The sequence below is a fragment of the Girardinichthys multiradiatus genome, chromosome 11 (genome assembly GCF_021462225.1).
Source record: "Girardinichthys multiradiatus isolate DD_20200921_A chromosome 11, DD_fGirMul_XY1, whole genome shotgun sequence".
In the NCBI taxonomy this organism is placed as follows: Eukaryota; Metazoa; Chordata; class Actinopteri; order Cyprinodontiformes; family Goodeidae; genus Girardinichthys; species Girardinichthys multiradiatus.
In genome coordinates, this window is record NC_061804.1 from 1,406,003 (window position 1) to 1,417,500 (window position 11,498).

An 11,498-nucleotide genomic window follows, 5' to 3' on the forward strand; every position below is an offset into this window, starting at 1 on the left:
GGACAATGAACCTTAAACACACAGGTTTCCTGAGGATCAATGAGCCTCACTTAGACATGCTGTAAATACATAAATACAAAGACCAAGCTAGATTTTCTCTCCGCTACAATTATTTAATACCAAAAACATTTAGAATGTAACATTTGATTTTATTCAGATTAATATCAGAAATTAAATCACATTTCATGACAGAGCTTCATCTGGGGAAGTCAGTGTTGTGTTTGAACTTAGAACAAAGTTTGGTAAAAAGTTTGGTTTCAGTTGGCGCAGCTAAGCTGAAAGTTGTCACCGGCTGAAGTGGTTTTATGTCGGCTACAGCGCATGCGCTGAGTCTGTTCCCGCTTCCTTTCACCCTTTGACCCTGTGCGACCGCCAACGGTAAAGCTTTTTAAAATCATGTCAGCCTTAAAGGGTGCGTATAAACAGCGTCATATCAAGGCGTTCTTCCCGGTAGCTGCTGAGCACAAATCAGTTAACGGTCATTCCAACAATGGCGAGGAACAAAATGGCGGCCTGCTGCCAGTAACCAACACTGCGCCAGTCTTAGACAAGGACGTCATTTCTGCTGTTGGAGGGCATCACAAGCAGAAGAAACGGAGGTCTGAAATCTTACCAGCATGGAAAGAAAACCTCCAGTGGCTGGAAATAACCGCAGATGAAGCTGGTAGGCTTTCACATTGGGTTATTGGAGCTCACTGTAGAACCATGTGATTTTATTTTTATGCTAGCTGTGCTATTTTTGCCAACCACTTTCACTATTTCAGCCTAACATTGACACATATAAATAGTTATTATTGTTATTTTTAGCCATTTATAATGTGCATTTTCCATGGAAAGACCTGCATTTTATAGAACATTACATAAATGCACAATACATGAAATATGAGTGAGGACTTAGACCGCTAATTTAGGCCTATGAGTTACACCTCTCTTTAAACTTGCAGCTCTGAGGTCCTCCAACCATCCTGCAGGTCAGTAACTGAAACATCAGAAAAGATAATTGAAGAATCTGTCAGCTAATGGGCTGAAGGAGAACCAGGAATCAAAGTGGAACATCATGGTGTGTCAACTCCCTTATGACCAAAGTTATACACAGACAACCTGAGTCGATTTTCACCTCATAGTAGCAGTAAATGGTTGGCTGCTTTTGTGTAGGACAGCTTCATCGTTCATGAGGAGATGTTCTTCAGTATAGCTGTGGGTTTGTGGCTGAAACAGCCTAATGGAAGAAAAACCTCCAGCTGAATCCCATCTGTGTCGCCTTGATGGGAATAAGAGAGTTAAAAGTGGTTCCAGACGTAGACTAACTAGACACCTTTCAGTCCAAAATGTCTGTTCTGTTCTGGAACTTCAACCATTATGAAATCCAGTTAATGTGAGCAAAGCCAGCAGGAGAGAATAAAGGCATCAGGGTATTCATTACGTTAATTAATAAGTAACGTCACCTAGATGGAGTTTATAAACTTTAATTCACACAAATGATAGAAGAACAAGAACTTAGTTGATGGAGCTGTGAACTTAGTTCAAGATATTTAGGTGGTGAACTATGAACACGAGTCAGTCCAAATGAACCTGGCTGAAGTGAATGAAGAACTGGTTCTGGTCAAGAATGAACAAATATTAAAGCTGTGTTAACTTGGTTGCCTCAGTGTGAGCGCCTGATGCTGAAAGCTTGTGACGTCCGTCGCTCTGCTGTGGTTCATCAGTAATGCTGTTTTTTTTTTTTGTGTTTTTTTTTTGGATCGTTCTGATCCTCTTTTAATGTTGGAGAAAATGAAGCATTAGCTCAAGGACCAAATATGGAAAAGTGTGCATTATTTCAGATTCTCCCCATCATTTTCATAAGAGTATAAGGTTAAGGGTGCACAAACCTTTGCAACCTGGTGATTGCAGCCTTCATATGTTTCTCTCTAACAGATCTTTGTTCTGCAGTGGAGCGATGTTGAATAAATGTCACATTAAAGGTGGAAAAAGCTGTAAAATGATTTATTATGGTGTCACTAAAAGCTCAGGTTTAAACAGGGTGAGTGGACTTTTCGGAACCGAGCCAGACCGCTTCACCTTCACGAGACATGTTCATCCTGACAAACACAGGTTCTTTGCAGGAAGGTTACATTAAAGGAACGCATGGTCAGCAGGTCGCATTGAACTCTGCATGGAAGCAACATCCCAGCAATGTGATGCTGATGCTGAGTTTGATGCGATAAAGCTGAAATGCTCCAACCAGTGATGATGATGTGTTTGCATGGATTCAATAATGTGGACTTTGTCCCAAATTTGTCTTTAGAAAACAGCTGCCAGGTTTTCAGCGAGATCTTCTCAGAGTTCCACCTCCTGGAAACAACAATGCTGCATAAAGATAGCCTCTATGGAGCGCAGACCTCCTGAAGGATGATGTTTAAATGACAGATTGTGTTTTATGAAGGTTTGTGGCCGATAGCGACATGAGGAACAATATTTTACGAATGAAGGGTTTCACTCTGATGAAGCCTTAGAAAGCAGAACCTGATTTATATGAGAATATACAGAACCTGGTGCCGTTAAGCATGAAAATGATACCAACCAGCTTACAGTGCCTTGCAAAAGTATTAACCCCCCATGGCTTTTATTTTGTTCCATTCCAACCTGCATTGTATTGTTTTAAAATCTTATTTTATGTGATAAAGCTGCACAAAATAAGTTTCTAAAGTGAAATAAGAAAATAAATAATAAAAAATAATTAAGACAAAGAAAAAAACAGAAAATTAGCATGTCCATATGTATTCACCCCTTTGAAATGAAGCCTCCAAAACGTTCTGGTGCAACTAATTACCTTCAAAAGTGTCATAATTAGTGAAATGAAGTCGATCTGAGTGGAATCCAAGAGTCACATGATCTGTGGGTATAAACACACCTTCTCTGAAAGGCCACTATGAAGACCAAGTGCAACATCACTTTTATTCTGTAAATGAAATGATTCAAACGTCTATTTTAATTCCAGATTGGGAGACAACAAAACCTGAAAAATGCCAAGGGGGGGGTGAATGCTTTTGCCCGGCACTGTATTCAGTGATGATGCACAGACCCAAACAGGATAAATATTTAGCAGTAAAACCTTCTTCAGTCTCTCATTTTGTGTTTAAATTAGATGTATACATCTACTGTGACGGTAATGTAAAGACTAATATTATTTGAGGACCAGGAGAAGGTTGATGGATGCTGAATTAAATGGCGACGCTGTTCTCAATGCCTGACGGACAGAGGTACGGATACGGCAGCTCCAGGTGTCTGTTGCGCTCTGTGATGTCATCATTAATGGCCTTGAGTTCAGCCTGTACCCCCTCCACCAGCCTGCGGTGGGCATCAACTCTGAAGATGGCCTCCCTGTAGTGACACAGAGGAATCTGTAGGGGGAGACACACACAGAAACCTTGCAGTAAACTTTAAAAGAGTGAGAAACAGGAAAGAACAATTTCATATCCTGATAGTTAATGCTATTAAAACTGTCTGAGTCCTGCAGAAGAACTGATGTGAAACTGATCTCAGGTGTGTTTGATTTGTTCTCCAGCAGAACGTTTAGGGTGGAACCTCACAAAGTCAACACTGGGCTGAGACAGCACGGTCAGCGCCATCAGGACACGGAGGGTGGAGTTAATTCCTGGCAGGAAGGACAGGATGTCCTGCTCCGTGACGCCGCCTTTAACCTGCGGAGGAGGTCGCATCATGGAGGGTGGACAGTTTGGCATCCAGAGAGCAAAGTCCAGCTGCAGAGAGACACATTACAGAGAGGTTCGAAAGCTTCACTGGCTGCTTTAGAAAAGGACAATTATTTATGCAGCTGGAATTATTCAATTTTCTTTATTTTAAAATTCCATTTTCTAATTGGTAAATTCCACCCAATTTTTGCAAATTAATTGATTTTATTTTACTTTTTTATGCTTAACAAAAACTTTTTTAGAGAACCCGTGCATGCTAAGGGAGAACATGCTAACTCCCTGCGGAAAGACCCCAGACCGGGAACCAAACCAGGACCTTACTGCTGCAAGGCAACAGTGCTACCAACTGCACCAGTGTGCAGACCTATGGTTAATGTAGTTCATCAGGAGACAAACTTCTGTTATGTCTGTTCAGCAGAACCAGTTCTTCAGGTTATTTGACTCATGGAGACATTTAATAATAATAATCATCTTTATTGGTCATTGCACATGTACATTACAACAAAATTTGTCCTCTGCATTTAACCCATCCCTTACAGGGAGCAGTGGGCTGCCATTGTGCGGCGCCCGGGGAGCATTCTGGGGCTGAGGGTGTTGCTCAGTGGGATACGAACCTGGCCCCTTGTGTCCCCTCCGGAACACAAACCTCCTGTTCTAACCACTAGGCCACCACTCCCCACCAGGTTAGTGAGAAAAACAACTGTTGGCTCCTTTTATCTCACTGGGTTCAGCCGGTTTGAGATGGTCTTTATTGGACCACAGGTTCTCAGTAAAACGTAGGTTGCTTAAAGCCTCCAGAGAAACATGTCACACAGAAGGAAATGTTCCCAACAGACCTTCTGTGTTTAGTTTCATTTCCAGCTAACATCCCAGGTCCTGGCAAAGAAAACATCCCATAGCATGACGCTGCCACCACCGTGCTCTAGAACAGGGACTATTTCAGAAACTACTGGATTGGACCACACAAGCTTTTCTTTAAAATCACAGTTTCTTTCATTACTCAGCAGGTTTGCTTTTTTATATCATTTCATCAATGAAACTGAAACTGCATAAAGAAGTTTATGTTTTCTATATTTTCAGTTAGTAGCTGCTTATTGTGAGCCATCTAAATCTTGACTCACCTGGGAGAAGTTCATGGCGGCGTGCAGAGCCGAACAGGAGTAGATGAACATGGTCAGAAACTTGGACACCTCTACTTTGGTGTGGAAACACTGAGGGAAACCTGGAATATCACAGGAAGAAGAATCAGCTCAGAGCCCAGTATAGATCTACCAAAGTACCAGCAGGGGTGGAAAAATGCTCTGATGCACCAACAGGAAATGTCGGTATTTTACTTTTTAATTTAAGGAGGTATGAACAGATTTTTCTGCTCCTGATGTTTCTACTCTCTGTCTGCTTGTGGGAAACATCAACACACTTCATATTCAGCATGAACACTTCATCATCCTCTTCTCTGCAGTCGTTCTTTGTGGAACATTGTTCATCCAGATGTTACCTGCTACCGCATATCTGGTTTAAGTTGCTAAATAATAAACCAGCCTCTGCAGAACCTGATGAGCTGCTCGCCAGGTCCTTTATTTGTTTTAAGCAGGACAGTGAGCTCCAGCAGGTGTTGAAGAACCCACCTGAGTTCTGTGTGAAGCCGTGTTTGTTGATGTCAGTGATCCAGTTCTGGAGCTCTGAGTCGTTCTTGATGTCTTTGTCTCCTCTGTAGTACAGATCGATCCAGGCCAGCACAAACCTGTCATCAGCACCAACACAAAGAACTCAGAGGAGCAGAGCTCAGCCTTCCTCTCCCTGCAGCCGTGAAGCCTCTTCATTGAGCCAAGGTGCGTTTGTTTACCTGTGCAGTGCGTCCCAGATCCTCAGTGCGTCCTGAGCGTAGAAGCTGTGAGGCAGTTTGTCCACGGCACGGTCAGACAGGTCGTCGGGAACACACATGGATCGATAGTGAATTGTGGCTGACGCTCTGCGAAGGATTTCTGGGATGGTCTTCAGACCAGAACCCACCGCCTGCAGGAACCAGAACCAGACTGAATGTGTTGTTTTCAGCTCATTAAATTTAAATATTTAATGAGTGAACACCTCTTCCTGCCCCAGTTTTTACTCTTCTCTCAAACTAAAGGGGATCTAATTAAAACATTGAATGTGTTGCTTCTGTAATATTTTCACAAATACAAATATATTTTAAATTATAAATTTAACCCGTGATTTAATTACTCTCCTGGTCATACTTGTTCCTTTTAGTCAAAAATTATAAAATTGAAATAACCCTTTAAATTCAGTCTCAGCTTACACAGTGCACGACACCTGGGGGCTTCTGAATCTTACCGATTCACCATACAAAAAAACATAATATGACGTAACACTGCCCCTCACCTGACAGAACACCGCCCTGGGCAGTGAGCCATATCGCACACATCAAATAGCACCACTGCGCCTGCTGGCGGGTTTTTACCTGATCAAAGACTCCGTTAACAGCCAGCAGCGACGCTCGAGCCTGCAGGTTTATCTGCAGAGACGTCCTGACGTGAGGCATCAGCAGCTGGAAACAGAAAAATCGGAATATTCTGCAGTTCTAGTTTCCACAAAGTGACGGTGAAATGGATGAAATCTGATTAATTCAGACATGAGTCCTGAGGGGATAAGGATGGATTTTATTTCTTTAAGTAACTGAGGGCAGAACTTTAGTGAGAATTTCTGATTAGTTCTGGTTTCTGGTACCAGAAAATGATCAGCTCATGCATGCGTTCTGAAATCTATTTGAAGCAACCATCTGTCATGTTTATTAAATGAACCATTTTCTGATGCTTCATTCCCAGGTTCATTCTGATTGTCAGGAAATCAACGTTGTTCAGAAATGGAAACCCCTCTCGTCAGGTTACTGTATTCAGCAGGAAACCATAATGAATCCAGGCTGTAAACTTTCACACTTTGAAGGAATTATTGCTTCACTTCAAACGTCACTCAGGTGTATTCTTCATGTTCCAAGTGTGTCGGCTGGTGTTTACCTGGTGCAGCGGGTGATGCTCTGGAAACTGCCGCAGTGTGGCCACGCAGCATAGCTCCGCCATCATATGGGTCCGCATGTAATGTGAAATCAACTGGTGACCCTGGAAGTCTGCGCAGTGAACCCAAATCTTAGCCAGCAGCCAATCACAGTCGGAGTCAGAGGGCAGGAAGACTGGGTTCTGGGGACCAGGAGTCTGCTGGAGCTGAAGGAGGAGAGTGTTACAGAAATAATTTTAGTCTTGAGTCAGTAGCACGATTTTTCACCTGTGTGAGATCTCACTTGGATGGCGATGGGGACCATCTGACCCTGCTGGTTCAGGTGGAGAAGACACAGTGGGGCAGACAGGTACGTCTGCTTTCCATTGACCTGGTTGGCTTCAAGTCCGTCCAAAAGCTTGTAGTCCAACAGGTAAATGTTTCCTTTCTGTCACATCAGGAAGCATCAATGTTCTGAGATAGAATCCTACAAGAGCCACAAATCACAGAACTGCAAGTTTACCTGAAGCTCTTCTTCCAGTGAGGAGCCTGCAGGTAGGAAGGGGCGGAGCATGTCAGAGGTGACAGCCAGGGTTGGAGGGATTAGGCGTGTCTGACACAGGAGCAGAGGGTTGCAACCGCTCAGACACTGATAGCCGAAATACCAATCCTCCTTCCAGTGAGCCTTCACAAACCCTTAGAAGCAAAAATAAAAGGAGATCACTGAGCTGGAACCCAGAGCTTCAATCAGAGAGATGGACAGAGCTGATAAAACCCCAACACATAACAAGGATTTATCTTGAAAAGAAACAAAAATGAGATGAGAAAATGAATATGCCCCAAATAATTACTGCAAAATGAAACAAAGTAACTACCCTACTACTACTGCTATAGCGCTCACTTGATGTTGGTCCACCCTTAGCAGTTCTACCAGCTTCAGCTTATCTGGAAAGGTTTTCCACAGGGTTAGGAGTCTTTTTAAGGGAATATCTGACCATTCTTCAAGATCAAGGTCAGACACTGATGTTGGATGAGGAGTCTCCATTATAATTCATCCCAAAGAAATTCTATGTGGTCAAGATCTTTTCATCAATGTTTTTATGGAGCGGTGCCCAGACATGTTGGAACAGGAAGGAACCATCCATCCCCAAACTGTTCCCAAAGTTGGGAGTATGAAACTGTCCAAACTGTTGTTGGGCCTGGCCTTTCGAGGAGATAAGGACTGAACCACACACAGAACAAAAGACTCTGGTAAAAACTCTGAATCCCAGAATGCACAGCATTAACCCATTTACATGACAGCTCTCAGGAAGGAGAAGTTTCATAGCTGGAATCCCTGTGATGTCGTAGAGCTACAAAACTCGGCCCGCAACACTCTTTCTTTTTCTATGCCTGCAGCTCTCCACTGGCTGCATCGGGGAGGACGTGTACATGGATGTCTTGATCTCGCTGGATGAGTAAAAGTCTGTACCTGTGAAGAAACCTTCTCAGTTTTATTTAATAGTGTGTGCCTGCATATCTGAGCTATTTAAACAAACTTTTCTCTCATCCAACGGACTTTCCATCGACACATTGCATCATTTCTCTAAAAGCACCCCAGAAATCCTTCCAAACCCCCAATCCTGTAGAGTTGCTAAAAAAACAATAAAGATTTGGCCAATCGGCATCACCAAAGTTAATTATTTTGGGGAGCTGGAGATGTTGGCCTTACAACAAAAATACGCATGCATGAAAGTTTCAGATCGCTATGGTCAGAGAAGATGGCGACAGACAGCCGAGCCGCAGCTTCCACCATGTTCTGTAAGATCATTGCTGAAGTACTCTTTCACAAGAAGGATGATGGAGGAAAAACCCAGGTGTTGAGACACTACAATCCAGAGATAACCATGAGCCAGCAAACCAAGGAGAAAGATGAAGCCTACAGCAGACTCTTTGCAGGAGGTGATTGGAGAGTACAGTCTGTGGCTCTTCCACAAGCTGACAGCCTCTGCATCCTTGTCAGAGGGGGCATGTGTGTTTAGACGTTGAGGAATTCATGAAAAACAGGAATCATCGCCCAGACCTTCATTAACCGTTTGCAGGCGACATCTAGGCTCAGTGCAATAACTCAATGTTCATTCTGTCTGTATAGACTCTGTGTAGCTTTAAATGTTTATCAGTTAAGTTTAGATGAAATATAATTCCCAGTAATTAGAATAGAACCCTAGCTAGTTTCCAGAACTTAATCAGAAAACTTGTGTATTGGATCAGGAGGCTGTTCCTACTCTGGCTGAGGATGAGGAGTACAGAGGACCTGTTCAGAAGCCACACACAAACACTGATGCAAGGAGACGTGTTCCAGCAACACAGCAGAAAGTTCCCAGATTCAGCTCTGAAAACCGCAGTGGACGAGGCCAGACTGAAACCTGAACCGTACCTGATCTACGGGAACCAGGAGTTCCAGAGCTGCAGGGGTGCACTGGCTCTCCATCAGGTTTGAAAGGAAAATAACCTTCATGACACATTCACCCAAACTGTAAGTCTTTGAAATATCCTCATCACCACACCATCGGAACCAGAGAGGTTCTTCTGTACTTTAAAAAGGATAAAAACGTTCTTTAGAAACACAAGATGGCCCGAGCACTCTAGATCTCTGCTCTGAATTGAAAGGGTTTGGAGGGCTGATAACTACAAACATTATAGTTAGACAAATCCTTCAGAGAGACACAAACTACAAAACCAGAAAATAACTTCAATATGCACACATTTCTCTACCGACAGACACAGACGAACTGTTGAACTAAGATTTGTTTCATCCGCATTGTGTGTCAGATTGTTGGCTTCACTAACTGAGCCTAGATGGTTCTGGTTCTTACTGGCGATTCTGTTCTGATGTCCACTGTGGGCAAAGACTGCCTCCAGCTCAGAGAAACTGGTCCAGGGCTCCACCCGGCCTGCAAAGCCTTTCAGGTAGTGCATGTTGATGGTTGGACTGCGGACCAGGAAAAGGAGACAGCTCAGAGACGGTTCTAGGGTCGTTTCGGACTCACATGGGAGCTCATTACAGAACGAGACAAGCTGGGTTTTACCTCGTGTGTGTGTAGCTGAGGTTCGGGCCGAGTTCTGACATGTTCTTGAAATCAACACACTGAGGAGCACCTTCAACGAACGAGCCCCACCTGTTCACACAAAGACAGTTCAGCTCAGAAGACAGTTTAGATCGGGTCTAAACCTGGTTCTAGACCAAATACTGGTGTAAGATCTTGAGCATCACCTATTTTCATGTTCTCAGGGTTTGCTTTAATATCTTCTAGGTAACATTGATTATTATTTACCCTCCTGTTGTATTTTAAAGAGCTTGTCTTCAGTTACCTGATTATTGTTCTGATCCGGATTATCTGAGCGTCTGTTTTACCTGATGAGCTCCTGCTGATGCTGCAGCTGCATCAGTCGGTGTTGCTTCAGCTGCTCTTCTGTTTCTTCTGCCAGCAAACACACTGGAGGAACAACAAGAAGAAGAAACAGAAGGACAAGAGTCAGTTCTTTGTGTTTCTGAGGCAGAAGATCTGAAGTGATGGTAGAAACGGTGCAACAGCTGGTCTGTTGTTTCTGAAGGACCAAAAATAATCTCACACTTTCCGCTGCGCAGCTCCACGTTGCCATCTGCTGTTCGCAGCCACTTGTCGCAACAGAAGACCTGAGTTTCTGAACTCTCAGGCTCTGGTTCCTGATCTTTAGTACACTGGCGGATCTCTACTCTGTTGCAGTGCCAGTCCACATTAGGGAATCCAATCTGAGCCTCCAGTCGGAGCCGAACCAGAACAACCTGACCTAGTGGACCATTGGCCCGGACCAGGACCAGACACGTCTGAGAAGATAGGAAAAGGAGGTTCATTAGGATCCACCTTGACAGCACTGCAGCTATGGGCCATATTTTGCCCCATCAGAATTTTATCCCATGATTACTGATGAAACTCACAGATCCAGGCAGCAGATGATGGTCGTTGTTCACTGGGATGGGTGGAGTCTCGCCATGTGAGCCAATCAGACTGAGATACAGACGGTTGTAGGTTCCACAGGTGGGACCAGGTGAGGTGTGAACTGTCACTTGAAACTCTTGACAGGAACCCATCCTGTGGGACATTATGGTGACAGAGTTACTAAAGACCCAGGACATTCAAAGATCTTCTAGCATATTTAATGTGGAAAACTACCAGTATAGCCCCTCTTCCATTGCCTGTAGAAACCGGCAGGCTTTGTAAAGCCCAGGTCGCGTTTCGATATAAATTTACCCAGGTAATTTCACTTTCCCAGGGCTTTACTTTCACGGGTAAATGGTCCTACTCTGGAGATGGTCTTTTCAGCTTTCGCCGGGCTTTGTTAAAGGGGCGGGCTTATGTGCAGCAAGGCATGGTACCAGCTGTTTAATGGTAGAGGTCACTATACAAATTGTTTTTATACCATTAATTTGTGACAAAAAGTAGTTTTAAGATGTTTTTAAGCGAGAACGTAGACCTCAAAACTTAATCTATGCAGTCAGTTCATCCAGAATAAGACATTTAAATGTTTTTTCGGAGTTTTCGGAGCAGCGGAGCTCCACTTACAGGCTGGTCTGGCTGCTAAGTTAAGCTAACTGGGCAGCTGGACTGGGACTTTCCCACTAACAGCTGCATTATCTCGGCCCGGCACTCTGGGATTTCCCACGATCTGTTATCCGTTTGTGGCGACTGAAAGTGAATGTAAAGCGTTTAGTAGGGATGTGGTGAATAACCGCAAGGACCAAAAATGAATATTCCCTGGAAATGTGGGGGGTTTGGGGCAGTTGGGGTGGGGTTT

The 11,498-nt window shown here is 43.8% G+C and overlaps 1 protein-coding gene across 2 annotated transcripts in view; it reads right to left on the minus strand.

Moving 5' to 3' along the window:
- Positions 1-1,970: 1,970 nt before the first annotated feature.
- zgc:152891 (uncharacterized protein LOC767741 homolog) overlaps positions 1,971-11,498 on the minus strand; it is an 11,767-nt gene continuing 2,239 nt past the window's right edge. The window contains exons 3-16 of one of the 2 annotated variants that reach the window (XM_047379115.1): positions 10,642-10,795; positions 10,296-10,530; positions 10,078-10,159; positions 9,752-9,841; positions 9,539-9,654; positions 7,207-7,379; positions 6,988-7,131; positions 6,707-6,910; positions 6,154-6,240; positions 5,539-5,708; positions 5,321-5,436; positions 4,817-4,917; positions 3,573-3,743; positions 1,971-3,383 (exon numbers count right to left, since the gene is read on the minus strand). In XM_047379115.1, the coding sequence (XP_047235071.1) occupies positions 3,204-3,383; positions 3,573-3,743; positions 4,817-4,917; positions 5,321-5,436; positions 5,539-5,708; positions 6,154-6,240; positions 6,707-6,910; positions 6,988-7,131; positions 7,207-7,379; positions 9,539-9,654; positions 9,752-9,841; positions 10,078-10,159; positions 10,296-10,530; positions 10,642-10,794 (2,022 nt within the window). In that variant the 5' untranslated portion in view covers position 10,795 and the 3' untranslated portion in view covers positions 1,971-3,203. Of the gene's footprint in view, positions 3,384-3,572; positions 3,744-4,816; positions 4,918-5,320; positions 5,437-5,538; positions 5,709-6,153; positions 6,241-6,706; positions 6,911-6,987; positions 7,132-7,206; positions 7,380-9,538; positions 9,655-9,751; positions 9,842-10,077; positions 10,160-10,295; positions 10,531-10,641; positions 11,453-11,498 lie in introns of those variants that run through there. The other variant, XM_047379114.1, reaches the window with a different exon arrangement.